Source organism: Bufo bufo, chromosome 2 (genome assembly GCF_905171765.1).
Source record: "Bufo bufo chromosome 2, aBufBuf1.1, whole genome shotgun sequence".
NCBI lineage: Eukaryota > Metazoa > Chordata > Amphibia > Anura > Bufonidae > Bufo > Bufo bufo.
This window is the reverse complement of record NC_053390.1, coordinates 725,120,843-725,144,465: the sequence shown is the minus strand read 5'-3', so window position 1 is coordinate 725,144,465 and position 23,623 is coordinate 725,120,843. Positions and strand designations below refer to the sequence as shown.

Here is a 23,623-nt window from a genome sequence, read left to right as displayed (position 1 = left end):
CTGAAGCAATTACCGCATATCCACCAATGAAACATTTCAATCATCAATTATCCAGTGGATAGGTGATGACCAGAATACCCTTTTAAGGTGTGTGAATATGTTAAAAGGAATCCCTGGATTGGCCTCCTGTCAATAAGCTGAAGGCGAGGGCTCTGTCCAGCTCTGGAGGACTACAGATATCGATTGAAGATACCTATTGATGCCTGCAGTTTCCCTGCCAATACCAACTGACTGCAGCACTTGAGGTCCCAGCAGTGAGGCCTTCTTAGCAACCTCAGCAAATACCAAGGGACATGTAACATATCCATCTTCATCCAGTACACAGTTATGTCTCAGCACCCCCTGGTTAATGCTCAGCTGGTGTAAATGGGTAGCGCACTACTTTCCTTTCTCAGGCCCAAAAAAATGCTCTTTCAGCATTTAGCTTTGAGTCTGGGATACACAAACACATACACTCTATAATACATAGAGATGAGCAAAGTTCTCTAAAATTCAATTCGGCTGCTTCACTGAATTTTACAAAAAGTAAGTAATTCATTATGAAACTTATTGTGCCGCCCCCGTCATTGAATGCCTCAGATGCCATGTTCATCGTTGATCGCAGCATCAGAGATCCATATCAAAGCATTTTAGTGTTTGCAAATTACAAAAAAAAATTATAATACCTCATCTATTTGATCGCGAAGAGGCAGCCGCAGACATCTTGCTTGAAGATCCAGTGCAATATCTCACGTGCGCACATGATGACATCATCATGTCGGCTGGCATGATGATGTCATACGTCACCCCGCTAGAGATTTCATAGGGGATCTTTAAGCAAGATGGCTGTGGCGGCCTCTTTGTGCTCAAATGGATGAGGTAAGTATTATTTTTTTATTTTTACCGGAAATTGGACTTGGAGCAGGGCTATAATAGCAACAGTGGATAAATTGTAAAGTCAGTGCAGTAATGTAGCGATATTAGGCTCACCGCCACCCAGATCGCAGTCCAACTCTCCTCCCAATAAGCCCGTCTGAGCTTGTCAGCCTACTTACAAAGGCTTCCGTAAGAAGTGGAGTTTGGCCGGCATTCAGGCGGACTTATTGGGAGGACAGTTGAACTGCGATCTGGGTGACGGTGAGCCTAATATCACTACATTGTTCCACTGACTTTACGATACAATTTACCCATATATATATATATATACACACACACACACAAGGGGCCAGATTTATCATTAGCTCAAGTCAGAATAATGGAGTGAAAAAGTCACAAAAAAATGCGCAAACGCTAAAACTGCGACTTTTTTCTGCTCTTCACTATGCTCGCCAGTTTTCTGAAAGTGGGCGTGTTTTCTTATGTAAATAAATCTCTAGATAGATGTACTATTGGGACTATTTAAAAAGTCACAAAAAAGTTGCAAAAAAATGCGCAATTTCACTCCAGTGAGGACCATGCTTATCTTATGAGACTTTTTAATAGAACATGCGACTTTTTCGTAAAGACGTGCGACTTTTGTAAAGCTGCTTACTGATGGATAAACTGCTACCATCAAACCACATTTATTACAGGGCCGATCATAAATCTGACTTCGTTAAAACTGACTTTAGCCATATGTGAAAGTGGAGTGAGCTGTCAGAGTAATGATAAATCTGGCCCATAGTATATATAATGTTCCACATATTACAAATTACATATTACAAGAAAAACATATTAAACTATTATTTTCCTAGGCAGAATATTGTCATACTATACCTGCAAGTAATATTTAGTGTATGGTTTAATGGTATGGAGAGACTGCCACTCTTAGTGCTTAAGGTGGGGGTATCTGAAAATAAAAATAAAAAAAACAATATAATGTAATTTAAAATGATAGCACTATAAAAGAGCCCTATCTAACTTTCTATGATTTATTTGGCACTCATAACAGGAAGATGATGCAGATGGTCTAGAGGTAAAATGCTAGCAAATCAATTCATAACCTTGGGTGGAGTTCCTGTTTTTCTGCCAGGCCAGCTTCAAGGTCTTTTGTAAAGGATATGGGGCATTGAAGTGAGGGAACCCTCATCTGATGATCTCACTCCTTCTGGATCAGTGCTGGGATACTATAATAAATCATCTGTCCGCTGTTTGGAAACTTGTAGTTCCAGGCACTAATTAATCTGTTGTTAATGAGATAGCACATGCTGTTGTCCGGCCCCGTGCATTGTTCCCCCGTGCGCTTACTCTGTGCCAACATAAAAAGTCACTGGCGGACAGCTTGTACTTTTAAAAGTGCATTTCCCCATAAAGTAATACCCCAGTAATAGTGCGGTGATAAGAGCACAATGCATGAGACATCGTTAATCATCACTAATCAAAAAATACAAAAATATTCCTAAACAGTACAAATAAAGAGCACTGGTAAAAGTTCTAGTAATATATATATATATATATATATATATATATATATATATAAATAATTTATTTAGTTTAATATGCATTTTGAGCTCTGCCAATCTTCTTGCTTCTTTTTTATTAAATTGTTAAACAGTTCATCCCTGTATCACATATGGCGAAAATGCACTGTAGCTGAACAGAATGCTCTTAATCAGTGGATTTCAACCTATGGTTCTTCAGTTGTTGTGGAACTACAACACCCAGCATGCAAAAACTACAACTATGTTTATGGATTATTGAGCGTGTGTATACATTTAACGTGGAAACAAAAACTTTTCAAAATCTGTTGGGTTGGGAAAGACATGCATGAACTATTTTAAATATTCAAAGGTTTTGGAAGCACCATGGTAAATACCTTATGTAAGTGGTACATGGTATAAAAGATTCCCTACAAACAGAGGCATTTATATATATTTTTATGTATTTGGCACCATATTTATGGGACAAACCATAAATCTGCTGTACATCCCTTATCGTATACATCTATAATTCTCATTTATCACATGCAAATATACAAAGGAAAAATACAGTAGCCTAGTGTGGTTAGGACAAAAATAATGTTCTTAATACTACACATCATGCACCTGATACTTTCTAGTAAAGTTGACCATAGCTTCCAATATAAGCCCTTATACTAATAACTGTATCCTCTGTGGCACAAAAGAAAGAAGCTATCATATAGGATCAGCTGAAATCCAGGAGAGTGTATAGGACGTTCTGGAGTTTTTACTTATCATGGATTATAGTTGTGACATATATTCGCCATGCCGAGGCACCATAAATATGCTGGACAGAAATAGTCTGCTCTTTGCAGTACATGTTTTAGGACACTTAGTTAGTTTTGGGTCACATATTGTTCTTTCTCTACAGGTCCATGCTATCACCAGTGTGACAATACAACAGAATTAATTAAAAAATCTAAGTAGAATAACAGAGTAGCAAAGTAATACATCCCAGAGCATCTGAAAGTTATTGCAGAGATGTGATTAGATTACCTGAAGCTGCAAGGTCCCCCACCATGCAGCACTTCAGAAGGACAATCAGCATCACTTTACTCCTCATTTTGTTCTTTGGGTCAATTACCCTCCCAAGTGAGAAGTTTGGAAGGAATCAGAGATGATCTGCTGCCAGACACATGGGCAGTGCTCATGTACAAAGTCCCACAAAGGCTGGAAGGATGTGTATAGTCCGCTGGTGCCCTCAGCTTGGATGTTCATACAGTGAGTAGATCATCCACCATCCATAGAGGAGTCCACTCCACTGACAGCAGCACAGGCAGGACTGTGCCTCTACTCCAAGCCAGGCCCCTCTAGTAACCACACCCGCTTTCATTCATTAGACTGACAAGGAAACCCCGCCCATAAATCACTTCTCTCTTCACATTTGTTACTGTTTTCTGCTGTTTATTTGAAGTTTTATAGAAGATTAGTATATGCGACAATATACACATATACAAAACTATTATAGATGCTAACAATCTGTCTTTGTAGAAAGTTGTATTTTTTTCCCCAGAGATTTTTATCTTTATTACAATAACCTTTAATTAGCAAAAAAGAAATTAAGCATTAGGGACTTTGTTGCTCTTTAATTTGACACTTTTATAAAGTAGCCTACTCTCAAAAGAGTTGTCACACAGCTTTTCTAGGCACCTGAACTGCAGATCTAACAGATTATGCAGTGCAATATTTCTGACCACATGTCCGTGTCTGTGCTTAAGGGCTCATGCACACGACCGTATGTATTTTGAGGTCCACAAAAAACAGATCTACAAAAAATACGGATGACATTCGTGTCCATTCAGTATTTTGCAGAACGGAACAGCTGGCCTTTAATAGAACAGAACTATCCTTGTCCGAAATGCGGACAATAATAGGACAGGTTCTATTTTTTTGTGGAACGGACATACAGAAACGGAATGCACTCAGAGTAACTTCCATTTTTTTTGCGTACCCATTGAAATGAATGGTTCTGCGTATGGTCCTCACAAAAAAAACGGAATGGACACACAAATAGAATACAGTTGTGTGCATGAGCCCTAAATCCGTGAAAAGGTGGTCAGTGATGCCTCCGTGAAGATGTCCGTGATGGATCCATGTTGGATCCGTGTGTCAGTTTTTTGCTGTCCGTGTGTCATCCTTGTTTAACTGACACTGAACAGCTGAAAAATAACTTTCAAAGCATCTCTTCCTAATGATCCGTGAAACACTGATGGCTTCCGTGTTTTTTCACAGACCCTTAGACTATAATGGGCGTAATTAGGGATGAGCGAATTTCATATTTTTAAATTCGTTTTCGGTTCGTGTTGTGGTATAATGTGAATTGCGTTATGGATTCCGTTACCATGGACCATAACGCAATTCCATGACGGAATGCATAACGGAAACCGGACGGATCTGTTATGCAGGCGTTAGACTTCTATTATGACGGAATGAATAACGGAATGCCTCTAAAGGCATTCCATTATGCATTACGTCATAGAATATATTATCGTCCGTAGTAACGGAATCCATAATGCAATTCACATTATACCACAACACGAACCGAAAACGAATTGCAAAATATGAAATTCGCTCATCCCTAGGTGTGATGGATCCGTCAACAAGGACAAAATAGGGCATGCATCCGTGCTAAAAACACGGACCCACGGACCATGGTATGAATGAAGACATGAAATTTCCATTCAAAAGTTCAGAAAAAGTTCAGGAAAGCTGGGTGGCAATGTAATAGTGAAATATTGATTGAAGCTGGCATCTCAAAGTCTTATTTCTAGAGATGAGTGAATCGAAGTTGACGAAGAGAAATTCGATCCTAATTTCAGGAAAACTTCTATTCGCACCAAATCCGAATTTCCTCACACTTCGTGGTAACGAATCGCATTTTTTTCCCTAAAATGGCTGCTGCACGTGTTAGGACATGGAGCAAGGAACTCTGGGAACGAGGGATCACCCACAATGCCATTGATGCAGCCAATCAGCAGCCAGCCTGCCCTGTGATGTCACAGCCCTATAAATAGCCTCAGCCATCTTGGATTCAGCCATTTTCTAGTGTACTTCGTGCAGGGAGAGACGTCAGCAGGCGCTAGGGACAATGGTAGAAAAGACTTTAAAACTTTTATTTTGCTGTATAGAAGTTCAGGGAAAGGATAGGGAGGAATCATTCCACAGTATTGAAGCAGAACAGGGTTCAGTAGGGGAGTTTACAGCCTGGGTAATAGGAACAATCCTATTACACCTTGCTGCACTGACTGGGGATCTAAATTGCCATTATACAGCTCTGTAATTCCAGCAAACCGTTCTTGTTATTGGGGTGCAAGTGCTGTTTGATACAGCCATTAACAGGGTTTATTACAAGGAAATATTTCTACATCTTATTTGCCCTTATATGTTCTAAAGCATTTTTTGGCTTGTATCAGTTGGAAAAAAAGGGCTTATTAGCTGTTGTGTGGTGAAGTGAGAAAAGTACAGCCCTTTTCGGCATGTATAAGTGGCTAAAAAATATATATGATTTGCTGTTCAGCAGTGCAGTTATATGTTCTAAAGTCATTTTTGCCGTGTATTAGTGACACAAAAATATATTTTACTTGCCGTTCAGCGGTGCAGTTATATGTTCTAAAGCCCTTTTTGGCGTGTATTAGTGGCAACAAACAAATATATATTATTTGTCGTTCAGCGGTGTAGTTATATGTTCAAAAGCCTTTTGTGGCGTGTATAAGTGTAAAAAATGAAGGGCCTATTTGCCGTTCAGTGGTGCAGTTATATGTTCTAAAGCCCCTTTGGGCGTGTATTAGTTCGTGTGGCCTCCTGATGCTGCTGCTGCCACCTCCACACTGTCATTGTGCCACCCTGTGGCCTCCGCCTGATGCTGCTGCTGCCGCTACCTCCGGACACTGTCATTTTGCCACTCTGTGGCCTCCTGATGCTGCCGCCACCTCCACACTGTCATTGTGCCACCCTGTGGTCTCCTCCTAATGCTGCTGCTGCCGCCACCTCCACACTGTCATTGTGCCACTCTGTGGCCTCCTGATGCTGCCACCTCCACGCTGTCCATGTGCCACTCTGTGGCCTCCTGATGATGCTGCTACCACCTCCACACTCTGGTATTGTGCCACCCTGTGGCCTCCTACTGATGCTTCCACCTCACCACTATGTCCTAGGGCCACTCTGTGGATTTCTTATGCTGTTCTCACCCTTCCCACTTCATGACTGGGCCACTATTTTGCCTTTCGGCCTGGCTGACATCATCATTTATTTGACCCTTCTTCTGATCTGTCAGAAGGCAGGAAAAATGAGACACACAATGGATTCTGTCTATTTAACAGCTGTAAGGCCTGCATGACATGGTCCCTATTTTGCATCAGAATTGGCTTATGATTTGGTAGCCAAAAGCAGGAGTGGGTACAAAACACAGAAGACATGCAAATATTCCATTCTCGTGTCATCTCTGTTTTGGATCCACTCCTGTTTTTTTTGGCTTTAGCAATACTGTTGGATTACTGACTGAATGCGGACCGCGTGAAGGCGGATGCTCCCCAGACAGGATCCGTTTTTTGGGGTTTATTATTCTGACGGATCATAGGAAGGCAAAATAATCAGTGACGTCAGCACAAACTTACTGCTGACACCCTCTCCACTCTGTCGGGGGGGGGGGGCTCTACTTGTTTAAGCGTTTAATAGAACAGGTTCTGTAGACATCTATGTGGAATCAGCTGCCGAAGGTGTAAAAGGAGTGCGCTTCTTCTTGATGCTAACATTGACCTGTAAGGCTGAGTTCACACTTGAGTTATTTGGTCTGTTTTGGCCCCGTAACTGCCCAAATAAGTGAAGTGTGAAGTGATTCTAAGAGCGACGCCAGTCATCTGCATGTCATACTGACTCACAGTATTGTTTCACTACCACAGCAGACTCCCTATGTGTGCTACTGCAAGGCACAGTGTTCTACACCACTATAAAGGCTCTCTGCAGCCAGGATATAGCCGTTTTTTTATGTGATTCGCCACGCATAAACGAAAAATTCGGCGACCCGTCCGAATCGAATTTTTGAGAATTTCGCTCATCTCTACTCATTTCCATCATGTTTCTCTTTATTTTAGGGGTGGGGGGCGGCGGAGAAATTGATTCTCATTAAAGTGGTTCTCCGGGAGTAGGATATTTTCCTCAGGATAGGTCATTCCTTTTAGATTAGTGGGGGGGGGTCTGACTTCCGGCACCCCAGTTGATCACCTGTTTGAGCAGGCTGTGGTGCCCCAGTGAACACTGCGGCCTCTTCCTGGAACAGTGATGTCATATTTATTGGTCACATGGCCTATGTGCAGCTCAGTCCTATACAAGTGAATAGGCCTGTGCTGTAATACCTAATACAGCCACTATACAATGAACGGCACTGTGATTGCTATACTGTGAGGAGGCCACAGTGCTCAATGGAGCACCTAGGCCTCTGATAGTGGGTTGTCCAGTTTGGTGGCCTTTCTACCAAACTCCCCACCTTGCTGGACCTGAGGAGAGAAGGATACTTACCTACTCCCCGCCACTGGCAACAACTCCTTCGGTCTCTCTCTGCCATTGGCATGCTCTGGTCCCTGCTTGTAAACATCCAGATTGATGGGGGTCATGTGTGCTGCTGCAGCAAATGACTGGCTACAGCAGTGAGGTGTTCCTCATGTGTCATACCACTGGGTCACATGATGCATGGGGGACACATCATTACTGTGGCACATCATTGGCTGCAGAGGTACATGTGGCACTCGATAAACCAGAAGTTTACAAGCGGGGACCATGGAGCGTCAATGACAGCGGGGGACCGAAGGAGCCAGAACCCAGCGGTTGGGAGTAGGTAAGTATAATTCCCTCCAAGTTCAGTGAGGTAGGGGGGTCTGGCTTAAAGGCACCCAAAGCTGGACAACCCCTTTAAGGGTCATAAGGCATGCCTCCCAAGTGTCCCTCTTTTTGAGGGACAGTCCATCTTTTTGACCCAAGTTCTTCTGTCCCTCTTTGATCTTTAAATGTCCCTCTTTTTGACCTGAGGAATTAATGCATAATTGTTCATTAATAAAGTTACTAAATTGCTCCTAACTAAAGTGTCTGTATGTTTTCTACCTGTATATTAGACGATAACTTCATTATTTTGTGCAACTTCTACCTTAAAATATCTATAATCTGATGATTTATGTGCTATATTGAAGCACAAGAAAAAAAACTGTCCCGGGGGCTCCACATGCTGCAAAAAAATAAAGGAACTTATACTCGCCTAACCAATCTCCAGCTACTATAGTTGTGATGGGGGTCAGTAATTTTGCTTTGGGCGGAGTTAGAGGCGTGGCCAAGTATAAAGAAAATTTCCGCAATGCATGCCGGCATATATTGTCCCTCTTTGCGATTTTCAAAAGTTTGGAGGATCCTCTATGAGAGTATACGGCACTACAGGTGCTAGTTCATAAATAAGATGTGTGTTACTATGTAATATAATGCATTCTGTGTATATACTGGTCCACAATACCTCTGCACTCATAAAGCATCGTATAGTATTCTTACATTTTCATAACCACATCATAACAACAGATCTTCAATTTCAAAAGTGTAACAAAAAGTGATACATTTGACCCAAGAGTGTTCCAGGGAAAACATACTCAGTATGGGTATGTGGGGTGATGAAGGGTTTTAGAATATATTAAGAGTAAGCAAATGCAAGGATGGAGGTTTACTGAAAATAAATATATGCCATATTTTCAATTTTGTATTCTAGACTGAAGATGCTACAGACAAGAAAAAGTTTTTTTTGTAAGTCTTACTAATAAATATATGTAGAATAACGGACTGGGGTACCTTGAGTATTGAACTGGGGTACCAAGAAGTAATGCATATAAAGGGGATCTATGAATCATTACCTTGTCAGAACCTTGACCCACTAAGGCCTCTTTCCCACGGGCGTGTGAGCCCCGTGGTCGTGCTGCGGCCCACAAAATGTGGGCCGCAATGCACGAGCACAGTCCGCGGGGCAGCAGCATCGGATCGCGGACCCATTCACTTGAATGGGTCCGCGATCCGGCCGTTCCACAAAAAGATAGTTCATGTTCTATCTTTTTGCGGAACGGAAGTACGGGACGAAACCCCACGGAAGCACTCCGTAGTGCTTCCGTAGGGTTCCGTTTCGCACCATTCCGCATCTCCGGATTTGCGGACCCATTGAAATGAATGGGTCCGCATCAGTGATGCGGAATGCCCATGGAACGGCGCCCATGGGAAAGAGGCCTAAAGCTGAAAGCTGAGTGTGCGTGCTTATGTGCAAGGAAATAGTTACTGGCTGTATTTGCATTCAGTAGCTGCCTAAATATTTAAAGCAGAATATTTAGGCAGACTGTAATGGTGCCTGTCACTAGTAGGAGGCCTACAGATCCTTATATTTGCACTTCTCCACACATTGAGTCTCATCCGTGTGCTGTCCGTGTTCTCTACAGAAAGCACACAGATTCATTGAAATCTATATTTGTATTCAGATAACCATTTTTTCTGAAGACTTTCTTTTGTTTTTCAGACAAAATATGTCCATTCTATTCACTGGGTTGGTGAAATTTGTGGACATCACCCAGATGCAATCCATGTGTAATCTGCTTTTCCTCGATTTATTAAATAAAAAAATTGATAAAAAAATATATTTTTTTGCATCTGTGGTGCTTTTCACAGATGCAAAAAGTGGATCAACCACAGTGAAGAAATCCTGAGACCTGTCATGAACTAAGACCTTTGTAGATGCCAAACAGTCTTAAAGGGGTTGTCCAGAGCTGAACCCGGACATACCCTTATTTTCACCCAGGCAGCCCCCCTGAGGCTAGCATCAGAGCATCTCATGCTCCGATGCTCTCCCTTGCTCTGCGCTAAATCACGCAGGGCAAGCTCCTTTTTGTTTTCAATAACACACTGCCGGGCGGAAACTTCCGCTCGGCAGTGTGTTCGGTGAAGTCACCGGCTCTGATGGGCGGGCTTTAGCGCTGCCCTAGCCGTTTTACTGGCTAGGGCAGCGCTAAATCCCGCCCATCAGTGCCGATGACGTCACCGGGGTTTCTGGCAGCCCCATGGAGAGCCCCGGTACGTCACCGGATCTCCAAAAAATGCCTTTGCCCTGCGCGTGAACTGCTCTGATGCTCGTGTCAGGGGGGCTGCCGGGGTGAAAATGGAGGTATGTCCAGGTTCAGCTCTGAACCCGGACAACCCCTTTAAGCTTTCCATACATATGAAATCTCTCCCATCTTCCTCCCGACTTCAACATACACATACATTTTCAGCTTGGCCGAATCTGACTATGTATGCTATTGATAGAGCAGAAAAAGCTGCCACTAGACAGTTCTGGCAGCAGCTGATCTCCCCGGAGAATAAAAGGATTGGGCGAAAATACTCATTGTGCCCAGTTCTCGTCTCCAACGACATCATCTTTCAGGGGAGAGTCTGAGGCCCCACACACACAGCTGACAAAAGCATAATGTATATAGCGAACTTAAGTTTTCACATCTTCATATGGACACAGATGTATGAATAAGACATAAGCCAATTGATAAATTAACATTGAAAAGCAATCTTTTAGAAAGTTTTCAGTAGCTCCCTGAAAAATTGTATTGAGGATGTGACTGGGATTTCTTGAATATAAAATGTCTCAAAATGTTTGAGCAAATAAGCCAAAAAAGTCACAAAGCACTATTTAGAGACTTTTTGAAGCTATAATTCTGGAGTGCAAGGCGTGATATAATTTTCCTACTTTTTGTCTACTAAGGTGTACAAAATGGTGGAAACATATAATATATGTCGGGTGTATGTCACTTCTAAGCTAGAATTCTGGTTCATTTTGCCTTGTAAATCACCCTCAGCTACAGTGATCACCATACAGTAATGCAGAATGTTACCTCCTGGGCTAACAAACAAGACACCAGCCCAGATTGACTAATCCTATAGATGGTGTAAGGTTAGACAAGCTGCCTAGACCTGCACCAGATCTATCACAGGGGCTCAGGCTGGATGATAAATGCAGCATTCGACTGGCCCACCTTAGTGAGCCCCAAAGGGTGCAGGGAGGAATAAAAAAACATTTGGAGCTGCCTTTAGAGACAATAAATTGCCACTAGGGTCTATTTCTTGGAATCAAGACCTATTAAACTTTATTGTTGATATGGGGTTTGCGCCCTGAGAATAATTTTCTCTGTAGTTCCCAACAACCCCAGTCCAACCTTGGGTAACTGTGGTGCAGGGATAGACACTTTTCTCTGAGTCTATGCCAACTATTGGGTGGCTTCCTTTCAGACAGAATTTTATGTCAGAATTGTGAAGAAGTTTTAGCACAAAACTAAGCTAATCTTAGGCCATGCCACCTTTCTATTAGTGTTACACCCCTTTTGCAGTAAACCACATTCACCTTAGTAAATGTGGACCAGGCTCTTCCCTACTTTTATCTTTGCCCTATGCAGCTTCTGTGTGTTGTCACCTGCCTCTTTTTTTCCATTATGCATACTGCTTGGCTGGAAAGGCAGAGCACTACAGATGGAGTTATCTTCTTTCTTCCCCGTTAGTATTTGGTCAGAGTGTCTATACTCTACTTAGCACACACTTTTGGTCACCGCCTTTTCAGCTACAGAAGTAAGAACACTATATGGTTGAGTTTGTGGAGAACAACCATTGATGACAATCCAAAGGCAACTGTTGAGTGCATATCGTTGTTTAGTCCTCTTCATATTATCATTGCCTCTTTGCTGAAATTAGAAATTAGATAAAGAGCTATATTAAGCATAAGCATGTTAGAAATGGCTGCAATAATGAACTTTTATTATGATATTGGCCAATAATATTATGAAACAACCAGGTGTCCTCAATGTCAAGTATACACTGAAAATAACTAATGGTTGAAGGGAGGGAATATTCATAATTGGGATGAATATTTTCTGGTGGTTGACTGACTACAAAAATACGTGGGTATGGTTATCTAGCCTTATCTGTAAAGCAACAAGCAGAGACAGGAATGGTTATAAAGTCAATGAATAAGACTGCAATTTGCTTGGAGAGCTTTGCTGAAGTTCATCCTACAAATAAGGTCTTATGCACATGATTTTATATATATATATATATATATATATATATATATATATATACACACACATATACATATACATACATACATACATATATATATATACACATACACACACGTGTCCGTATTTCGGTCCACAAACCACAGATCCACAAAATCCACATTTTTCTCACTCCCATCAATAGAAATGACTATTCTTGTCCACAATACAGACATGTTCTAACATTTGCGGAACGGACAGAGATGTGAAGAGTCCATGGATAACATCCATGTGCTGTCAAGTTATCCCAAGAAACATATCATGCAGTTATCAGAGAATTTTAAATGAAGTGTTCCGGCAATATACATGCAACAAGGGGTAGTGCCCCCTGCTGTTTATCCTTCTGGCCCACCTGTTGCATTTAGTGGTGGACTAACATGCCCAGTAGCTCCCCACCCCCCAGGCACCTTTCATTCATTCATCCTACTTCTAAATTCATAAAAGTATATAGCTATATGCTTTTCTAGATAGGGGAATTGTGGGGGCCCTATATGAAAGACTATTTTCTATGCAGGGAGGAAAGAATTAACAAGAACTACCGTAATTGCAGTGAAATAGCTGCTGCCCACTCACACAAAGGGAAGAACGTCCTCCAGATTTGTGAGTAAAAACAGCTTATAATCGTGGGATAACCCCTTTAATTGACATACTATGAAATAGGTCTAGCTTGTGTGTTAGAATGTGAGTGCCATCGGGAAAAGGGACTGATGTGAGTTATGACAATCTCTGTACAGAACTACTAAATTTGATGGTGCTATATAAGTAATGTGAACGAAATAGATAATAAATACAGTTGTTTGCAGTTTCTGCACGACAAGTGCATCAAGAAGGGACATGCTTTGAAATGTAAATAAAGGACTTTGATTTTACAGTGAGTGCTCCATGTTTTTCTCTTTTATAAGGACTTATTGCATAGCTAAAGGTCCATGGTCGTGGTGCAAGAGTTCAGCTTGGGCCCCCTTCCCCTAGTGCTTTGTAGCAAGGTGCAGGGGAGCACCTAGCCTTACTGCTGCCTGAGGCAAAAATTGAAACACTACTTGGAAAACATTACATACAGCGCCACAAAGCAGGGTAATAAGTGCCACATACCTCTTACATCCAGTTACGTCTCCTCTGATGTAGATATTCTCTTTCCTCATCTTCTCCTTTCAGACCAGATAGCCATGATGACTTCTTTCAGCCATCTCTTGTCTATGCGCAGAGTTGGTCACACAGACATCTTAGGTTCCTACTTTTCCATCATCCTCCCCACCTTCTAAATACCCGATCCTGTCACCATATTGTGGCCACTGTGCTACCCAACACTACACTGCAGAAACAGTCCCCCTGAAAATACTGTTACCACACAGATAGCGCCCCCTTCAATAATTATTAGCACACAGTGCTCTAAAAAATAACTGCGCTACGCAAATAGTGTCCCTGACACTAACACTGTAAACATAATGTCCCCCAAAAATAATTGTGATACTCTGCTAGCATGCCCCCCACAGTAATAGTGCTCCCCAAAGTCCCACCAATACAAATAATTATCTCCCAGAGTGCATAGTGTTAACAGTGCCCCCAATAGTAATAATGCCGTCATTGTGCCTATGCTAGTAATCATGTTCCCCTTAGTCCGCCAGTGGTAATAATTCTCCTTATAATGTTTGCCAGTAAAAAAATGCCACCTTATGTGTGACAGTACAAAAAATACCCCCTTATAATGTCCACCATTACAAAAATACCCGCTTACAATGTGCGCCAGTACAAAAAAATGCCCCCTTATAATGTGTGCCAGTACCCCCATTCAGATCAGACCCACATATCAGATCCTCAGATCAGACCCACATATCACACCTCAGATCAGACCCCCATATCAGATCTCAGATCAGATTCCCATATCAGATCCTCAAAAAAAAAAAAACATATGAGATCCTCCGACCCCCATATCAGATCCTCAGACCACCATATAAGATCCACACTCCCATATTAGATCCTCAAACCCCCTCCAAATTCAGATCAGACCTCCATAACAGATCCTCAGATCCCTATATCAGACCTCAGATCAGACACCCATATCAGATCCTCAGACCTCAATATTAGAACTCAGAACAGAGTCAGACCCCCACATCAGACCTCAGATTAGAGTCAGACCCCCATATGAGAATTCAGATCAGAGTCAGACCCCCATATCACTGCAAGAAAATTTAGACTAGCAGATCCAAAGTCACAGATGCACATCCATCAAGCTAACATATAAGTCACTAGTATTCGCTTTTTTAAGATGCACTGCATCATATGAAGCGAAAGATACCATAATTGGCAGTGTGCTCCTGGCAAGGGGGGCCCTGTCACAATTGTGAAAGCTACAACCCTTATAAGACTACTTTCATACTTGCGGTAGCCTTTTCCAGCAGGCTGTTCCGGCAGGGGAACAGCCTGCAGGATCCGTGCTTCTCCAAGTCCACCATACCGCTGGAAGTCCGCTCCGGCCCCATTCCCTATAATGGGGGTGGGCCGGAGGTCCGGCCGCAGCACAGCAAACAAGCCGAGAGGCGGCCAGACAAAAAAATGCATTATAGTGTATGGGGCCGGAGCAGACTTCCGGCGGCACGGTGGGCTTGCAGTAGCACTGATCCAGCAGGCTGTTCCCCCGCCAGAACAGCCTGCCGGAAAAGGCTACTGCAAGTATGAAAGTCGCCTAACTATGCCACTGGGCGCAGGATAGAGAACACATTTAGGGGTCTATATGAATAAAAATACCTCCTAATACCTAATACAAAGACAATACAGTGTAGAGTGCTTTTATGAACTAAATAATGATGGCTGACAGTAACATTTCTTTCTTATTTGTACCAGTTGTTTTTTTCTCACTGAGACATGATAATGACATGTTTAATTATATTTAAAGAAATGACTAAAAGCAGTTAAATGAGCAGTTCTACAACTGGACCCCAGGAGATTTTACTGTCAAAGGTGCAACAAACCAAATGACTTTTTATAGGTCAAAGGGGATTACCTGATCCTGTGCTCAGACCTTAGGGAGATTGTGTGGGTTTAGTAATAACCCCTGTTCTGTGCAATGACTGAAATATCAACGACTAATGGAGGAGATGAATAAGTGACCTCTGAGTGGACATGTAACAGAGTACAACCTTCTGTGATTAGTTTCAGGGTACATCCACATGGTCAGGTTTCCTGATGCAGTTTTCGAAGAGATAAGGTATAAAAGACAGATATTACTTCTCTTTTTTTACTTCACTCCTGATTTTGGCTTCCAAAACTGCATCAGGAAACCTGACCGTGTGGCCATATAATCTTTCATTGATTTCACTTCTGGTTTACAGAAACTTTGGCAGAATGTCTCCATCTGCTAATAAGGCCTCTTTCACACGACCGTATGGCTTTTTCAGTGTTTTGCGGTCCGTTTTAAACGGATCCGTTGTTCTGTTTTTTGTTTCCGTTGCGTTTCTGTTCCGTTTTTCCGTATGGCATATACAGTATACAGTAATTTCATAGAAAAAATTGGGCTGGGCATAACATTTTCAATAGATGGTTCCGCAAAAAACGGAACGGATACGAAAGACATACGGATGCATTTCCGTATGCATTCCGTTTTTTTTGCGGACCCATTGACTTTAATGGAGCCACGGAACGTGATTTGCGGCCAAATATAGGACATGTTCTATCTTTCAACGGAACGAAAAAACGGAAATACGGAAACGGAATGCATACGGAGTACATTCCGTTTTTTTTGCGGAACCATTGAAATGAATGGTTCCGTATACGGACCGTATTCTCTATAGAGAAATACCTGAAAAAAGTGCAGTACTCAGCCATTTAGAAAAAAAGTCACTAAAAAAGACACAAAAATGGAAGCAAAAAATGCAGGTGCCCTAAAAAAGGTGGGCGCATATTTTTTTTACTGTTCAAACTTGCCTGTGCAAAATTCATGCATGTAAGGATCCTTAGGGCTCATGCACATGACCGTATGACTTTTTCAGTATTTTGCGGTCCACAAAAAACGGATCTGCAAAAAAGACAGATGACATCCGTGTGCATTCAGTTTTTTGCAGAACAGAACATCTGGCCCCTAATAGAACAGTACTATCCTTGTCCTTGTTCTATCTTTGAACGGAACGGAAATATGGAAACGGAAGGCATACGGAATACTGTCTTTTTTTTTTTGCGGATCCATTGAAATGAATGGTTCCGTATACGGTCCATATACGGAACGCAAAAACCGGAACGTAAACGTGTGCATGAGCCCTTAGGAGACTCTGTGACAGATTCTAGCAAAAGATCCAGATAAAATAGCGCAGCATGAGAACGAGAAGAGAGAAGAGCTCACACACCGCACTCTCTCTCCTGAAGGAGACGGGCACAATAGAAGTCCATGAGACCATCTTGATTCCATTTCCTGTTGCTAGGGTAGAGAGAATGCTGTGTGAGTGCTTCTCTCTCCTTGTTATAGAAATCGGTGGGGTCTCAACACTCCACCCCCACCAATAAAAACCCTATGACATATCAAAAGTTTTTTCAAAGTTTAGTGACACTTTATATAATCTAATGTATGTATTTTACTAATGAGTTTTAATTTTGGTTGCTACATTCAGGGTCATTTACAAAGGCTTTAAACCAGGTTTTTGGAGTAAAAAAAAGTTTGGCACAAATGACGTCTTGTACAAAAAAAAAATCTTGTGAGTTTATTGATGAGATTTATCAAAACTGGTGTAAAGTAAAACCGGCTTAGTTGCCCATAGCAACCAATCTGATTTCGCCTTTCATTTTTCAGAGCTTTTGAAAATAAAAGGTGGAATCTGATTGGTTGCTATGGGCAGCTAAGCCGGTTTTACTTTACACCAGTTTTGATAAATCTTCCCCTTTATGTTTTAATTGAAAAAAAAAAGTGGTTGGCAGGGACACTGCAGCACACCTAATATAATGTACCCCAGAAAACTGGCATAAATTATGACTGAAATCTGTGTCCGTGTCTACTTAGCATAGGTTTCATTTCTGGCTCACAAACATCACAGAAACAACACAATTATTAGGACCCTGGTGCCTCTTAATAAATGGGTCGCATCTTTTAGGCCTCATGCACACGACCGTGCCGTTTTTTGCGGTCCGCAAACCACAGATCTGCAAAAAACGGAAGCCGCTTGTGTTCCTTCCGCAATTTGCGGAACGGAATGGGCGGCCCATTGTAGACATGCCTATTCTTGTCCGCAAAACGGACAAGAATAGGACATGCTATATTTTTTTAGCGGGGCCTCGGAACGGAGCAACGGATGCGGACAGCACACGGAGTGCTGTCCGCATGCGGACCATAACTACGGTCGTGTGCATGAGGCCTTACTGAAGGGCTTTTAGGGAAGGCAGAGGAATAAAACGCCTTGTCTACATGAGATAAGTTCTATGAGGCCTGCTTTTATAAATACGGTATATATATATCACTCCTTGCTGGTTAGGCCTACAGTACACTACATTTTATGATCTCTATAAGTATAAGAAGATTTATCTAAACTAACACAAGGACGGTTTGAGCCCATAGCAACCAATCAGGTTACAGCTATGAGTTTTGTTGGGAAATGAAAGCAGAGGCCTGATTGGTTGCTATGGGCAACAGCTTCACTTTCCCTTTCCACTAGGTTTGATAAATCTGTCACTTACTTCAAGTCCGTTTTTTGCACACTTACATAGCGCTGCCATAGGGGTGCACCAGACCGCCACTGTACATCTGAAAACAGTACAGGCTCCGTGTACAGGGCTCGGCCTAATGCTTTATAATCAGTATAGACAATGGTAACCATTATAGCGGCAGGCAGAAGCAGAATTTATACCGTACAGCTCTTCCCCTTAGATAGCAGTTCCCATGGCTTGCCCTTCTGTCACCCCGCTCACTACCCGCTGCTGTGTCAGAACTTAGAACCCCTTAGATCAGGGATGCACAACCTGCGGCCTAGGGGTGACACGCAGCCCTCAATACCATTCTGTGCGGCCCCCAACTATCTAGTAACAGACATGTATGTCTGTGTCTTGTGGCTGCTCACATGTATCTTTCATGTATTCTCCCATAAGATGGGAGTCCTGGAAGTGTACATAGACATTTATGATATATTCTGTGTGTTCAATATGCCATAAATACAATACTGAAGTATTGTATTTATGGCATATTGAACACACAGTATATATCATAAATGTCTATGTACACTTCCAGGACTCCCATCTTATGGGAGAATACATGAAAGATACATGTATCTTTACACCCCTTTACATTTTATTTTCGGCCCTTGGAATTGGTTCAGTCTGACAATGTGGGCCCATCCAGAAAAGGTTGTGCACCCCTCCCTTAGATACAACAGTCAATAGTGACGATGACATCTAAGGGGTTTGGCAGTTGTACTGTCTCTCCTATCAAACCCCCACAACGCGACTATGGCTTGTCGATGTATGGTGATGGTAATCCAAGGCCTGACAATGTCTGTGGGTCTGCCATCTACAGAAGCCTTTTGTTAGGTCCTGTCAAAGGTAAGATCTATAACATGGTTATAAGGGAAAATAATAGCATTCTTAATACAGAATGCATAGTACAATAGCGCTGGAGGGGTTAAAAAAAAATAAAAAATAATTTAACTCACCTTAATCCACTTGCTCGCGCAGCCGGCATCTCTTCTGTCTTCTTCTTTGCTGTGTACAGGAAAAGGACCTGTGGTGACGTCATGGTAAAAGATCATGTGATGGACCATGTGATGACCGGAGTGACGTCACCACAGGTTTTTTTCCTGTACACAGCAAAGAAGACAGACAGAAGAGATGCCGGCTGCGCGAGCAAGTGGATTAAGGTGAGTTAAATTATTTTTTTATTTTTTTTAACCCCTCCAGCGCTATTGTACTATGCATTCTGTATTTAGAATGCTATTATTTTCCCTTATAACCATGTTATAAGGGAAAATAATACAATCTACACAACCTGACGATTTTTCTCAGGCACGTGCAAAACGCATTACAATGTTTTGCACTCGCGCGGAAAAATCGCGCATGTTCCTGCATAAAACAGATAACTGGCAAATGTGCTTTTCTCTCATTCATTAATTTGTAAACTTACCTGATGAAGGGGCATCTGAGCTCTGAAAGTTTGCAATTATAATTTTTGTTGTTAGCCAATAAATGTATCACTGCTATAATAACACAAAAGTATTTAACATCTCATAGATTTTTCTGGCGAACATAGTGCCATGCTGTTTTTGCTATACAGTATTTCTAACATATAGAAATTCCAAAAGCTTAAAGAGATTGTCTGCTTTTTTTTTATATTTACCTAATGTCATCAATATCAGATCGGTGGGGGGGGGGGGGGCAACTCCTGACACCCCCGCCAATCAGCTGTTTGAAGGGACCACAGCGCTGATACGAGCACTGCCTTCTCTTCACTGTTTACCTGCTCGCCATCGCAACCGCAGCGGTGATCAGTGTAATTACAACTCCTCTGTCCCAAATCACTTCAATGGGATGACTCCGTCCTATTCACTTGAACAGGAAGGGGCCGAAGCAATGAAATGAATGGGATGGCTGAGCTGTAATCACACCTGCTTACTGCTGCAGTTGCGAGCAGGTAAACAGTGAGGAGAAGGCAGCCCTCGTATGAGTGCTGCGGTCTCTTCAAACAGCTGATTGGCGGGGGTCCCGGGAGTCGGCAACCCTGACTATCAGATATTGATGACCTATCCTGTGTGGAAAGACAGTGTCACGTTAGATCATCTGAATTGCTGGCTGGAATGTCTTTAAGTTCACACATCCCTTGAAAACAAAGGAATGAGCTATCTGGGATGGGACGGGACAGCGGGCAGTAATAACGAGTCTCCATGGTGTGTTTATTGGCAACATTTATGTTTATGGGCTTTGGAATGCTTTACTATATGTGTGAATATAAAAATGCTCAGCGACACATTTAGAGTAGGAAATCGTTTGATATGTTTGTTTATGTAAGGCCTTCACCTTCCTTAGTCCATGTAGAAAAGTGACAGGACGGATGGATGTTTCCATTCCCAGATGTTCATGTTTCCTGCCTCATACCTTTCCACCGGAGATGTTTGCCCGGGGGATACAACAATTAAGCATTCTCCTTAGCTGCCCTTCTCTCGTGGGCGGTATATGGTTGCTGTATATAATTTTATAGAAAAATATCTGTACATATGTACATATTAATAAAAATATTAATAATACATTTAAAATGGGTGACCACAAATAGGGAGAATAGGGGAACATGTACTATACAAAAAGGTAGATTTGCCATTCAGAAGCAGTGTTCAACTGGGGTGCCTAGGGCCCACCTGAAAAAATCTTTTTGGGTGCCCACTATACAGCTACAGTACCCTAAAATGAAAAAAGAACACATGGAAAACTTAATGTGATTGAACTGAGACTGACAAGGTATAATCTGCTAGTGGTACTTGGTCAATGATTACACAACCTAGGTGGTGCACCCTTTATTTTGGGTTTTGCAGCAGGGCATATGTTGACTACAGGGTCACATTAATACTGGGTGGCATTCCCTTACCGAGATACAGGCTGTCTATCTGTCATGGTCATACAGATGCCTGATATCCTCCTGTGGTATGTCACCCCAAGCTCTTTCAACTTGGACCCGTAGTTCAGCCAAGGTGATTTTTGGCTGATGTTCTTGGGAGATCTGTTGCCCCATTCAGTCCCAGACATACTCAATAGAGCTGCTGGATACTCTGAAGAGTGTGATATATAGTGAGGGCCACGTGTGGGAGGGCATCATCTTCTTAGAACATCATATCTCCTAACTGCAGTAAGTCAAAAAGGCAGTAGGACTGGTTCCACTATGTCATGGATGTACCAAAGGCTGGTCAATGTTCCCCCAAGGAATACCAGATGGTATCGGCATGGTAGCTAATGGCACCCCATACCATGACACCTGGAGTTGGTCCTGTATGTCTCCACACTATGCATGATGGCAGTAGGTGCTCTCCAGGCCTCCTGTGAACTCTTAAGCAGCCATTATTAGTACCAAGACAGAACCTGCTTTCATCACTGAACACTATTGTTTGCCATACCCCATTAAGAATTAATAAAGTTTATGGTATCAATTATTTACATATCAAAATAAAAATTTAATAAAAGATACATAATAACAGAAATAATTGCAGACTTGCTACATACATCTAAAGTAAGGGTCACAATAAGTACATAATAATAATAATAATAATAATAATAATACTACAAGTTTTGTAACTATAGTCAACAGTTGACTTTAAACTTATGCTCGGAGTGATGAAAGCACTACTGATGGTGTGGTATTCCCACTGCTTGTTGTAAAGCTGGTGATGGGTCAGTGAAAGACACTTGTGTGCTGATAAGATTAAAACATCTCCACTTGCTTAAGCCTGTCTTCCTGTGTATTGAGGAGTAGCATCCCATGTAAGTGGAGGGTAGAGTTTAGTATTTATGTTTTGATACCAGGCCACCATGGTTGACAAAATTGACCAGTATCTACAATCTCTGTATCTGTAATACAATAGGACAAGGCTTCCTAAAGGGAACCTGTCACTAGGAAAATGCAGTACAATCTGCAGGCAGCATGTTATAGAGCAGGAGGAGCTGAGCAGATTGATTTATAGTTTTGTGGGAGATGATTCAGTTTAACCTGCAATTTATTCATTAAAATCTCTACTCTTTCTGAGATCAGTTGTCATATGGGTGGACTTATCAGTGATTGACAGCTGTCTATGACGACACACACAGGGAAGGCAGTCAATCACTGATAATACCGTCCACATGGCTGAGCTGAGAAAGAACAGAGATTTTAGTTTTCCCACAAAACTATATATCCATCTGCTCAGCTCCTCCTGCTCTATGACATAGCTCTTGCAGATTGCACTGCATTTCAGTAGCAACAGGTTCTCTTTATTCTTCTTCTACTGGAACCAGGGGCGTGTCTCTAATTAGGCAATGTGAGGCGGTGAGCTCATTGGCGTTGTGCTAGGTCAGCAGGGGGTGGCAATTTAGCCTTCAACCCTGCATTCCTGGGTGTGAAGGACCTTTGGAATACAGTAAGGGCCAGTTTTAAGTGCTGATTTTGGAATGTTTCTGCCTCAAAATCTGCTTCAAAACAGCCTCCCATTCATTTCAATGGGAGACAGCACTTGATTTTTATTTAACATGTAAAAAAGAAGTGTGGAAAAAACAAACAGTGTGCCCTATTTTGGGGCAGAATCAACGCTGAACCTCCCATTAAAATGAACAGGAAGCAGAAAAAAATAGCTCCATGTAAGTCCATGTTTTCCATGTGGTTTTTCTTGGCGCAAATCTGCTTCAAAACCTTGGTTAAAAAAAAGAAAATCACATAATAAACCGCATGAAAAAACATTCGTTTTTCGCGCCAAAAAAAGCTTGTGGATTCCACAATGATTTTTTTAATGTGTTTTTTAAAATCAGTCGTGTGAACTGGCCCTAATGGTGTGCTAAAGGACCTTTGATGATGCCATCATGTCACATGATTGCAGGTCCTTTAGTCTCCAAATGACACCAGAGGATAAGGAGAAGAAGGGAGAACCTGCAGCCTGTAAGTAAATAAGTGTGTGTACTTGTATGAGTGTATCTGTGTCAACATCTACTTATTCTGTATATAGGTGGTGGCACCAGTGTCCTGAATATCTGGATATGAGTAGTAGTGTATATATAAAGAATAAGAACACTACTACTCCTATCCAGATATTTAGGATACTAATACTAATAGCTGGCCTCTACATAACTTAGGCACATCCTCGCTAGTCTACAACAGCCTTAAATCTACACCAGCTTCCTTGCTGGTGTAAATTTAGATCATTTTCTATGCCAAAAACTGGTGTAGAAAATGATAAATGAGATGGGCCTGCCAGCCCACCCACACCATGCCCCCTTTTTTGTGGAAGGGGAAGAAGTCACAGATTTTGCTGCAAATCACCTGTGTCAAATATATGCAAAAAAGTGGTGTAAATTTGGTCATAAATGACCCCAAAGCCCCTCCCTGGAACAATATAAAATGCATCGATGTTGCTATAAATGTATCAATTGCTATTTTATTTTATATATTATTTCTCTATGTGTTTTAATAAA

The 23,623-nt window shown here is 41.9% G+C and overlaps 1 protein-coding gene across 1 annotated transcript in view; it reads right to left on the bottom strand.

Moving 5' to 3' along the window:
- Positions 1-3,668, bottom strand: part of KDR (kinase insert domain receptor) — a 40,900-nt gene extending 37,232 nt beyond the window's left edge. Inside the window, exons 1-2 of the mRNA XM_040418854.1 lie at positions 3,414-3,668; positions 1,735-1,807 (exon numbers count right to left, since the gene is read on the bottom strand). Of these exons, the coding sequence (XP_040274788.1) occupies positions 1,735-1,807; positions 3,414-3,480 (140 nt within the window). The 5' untranslated portion in view covers positions 3,481-3,668. The remainder of the gene's footprint in view (positions 1-1,734; positions 1,808-3,413) is intronic.
- Positions 3,669-23,623: the final 19,955 nt, after the last annotated feature.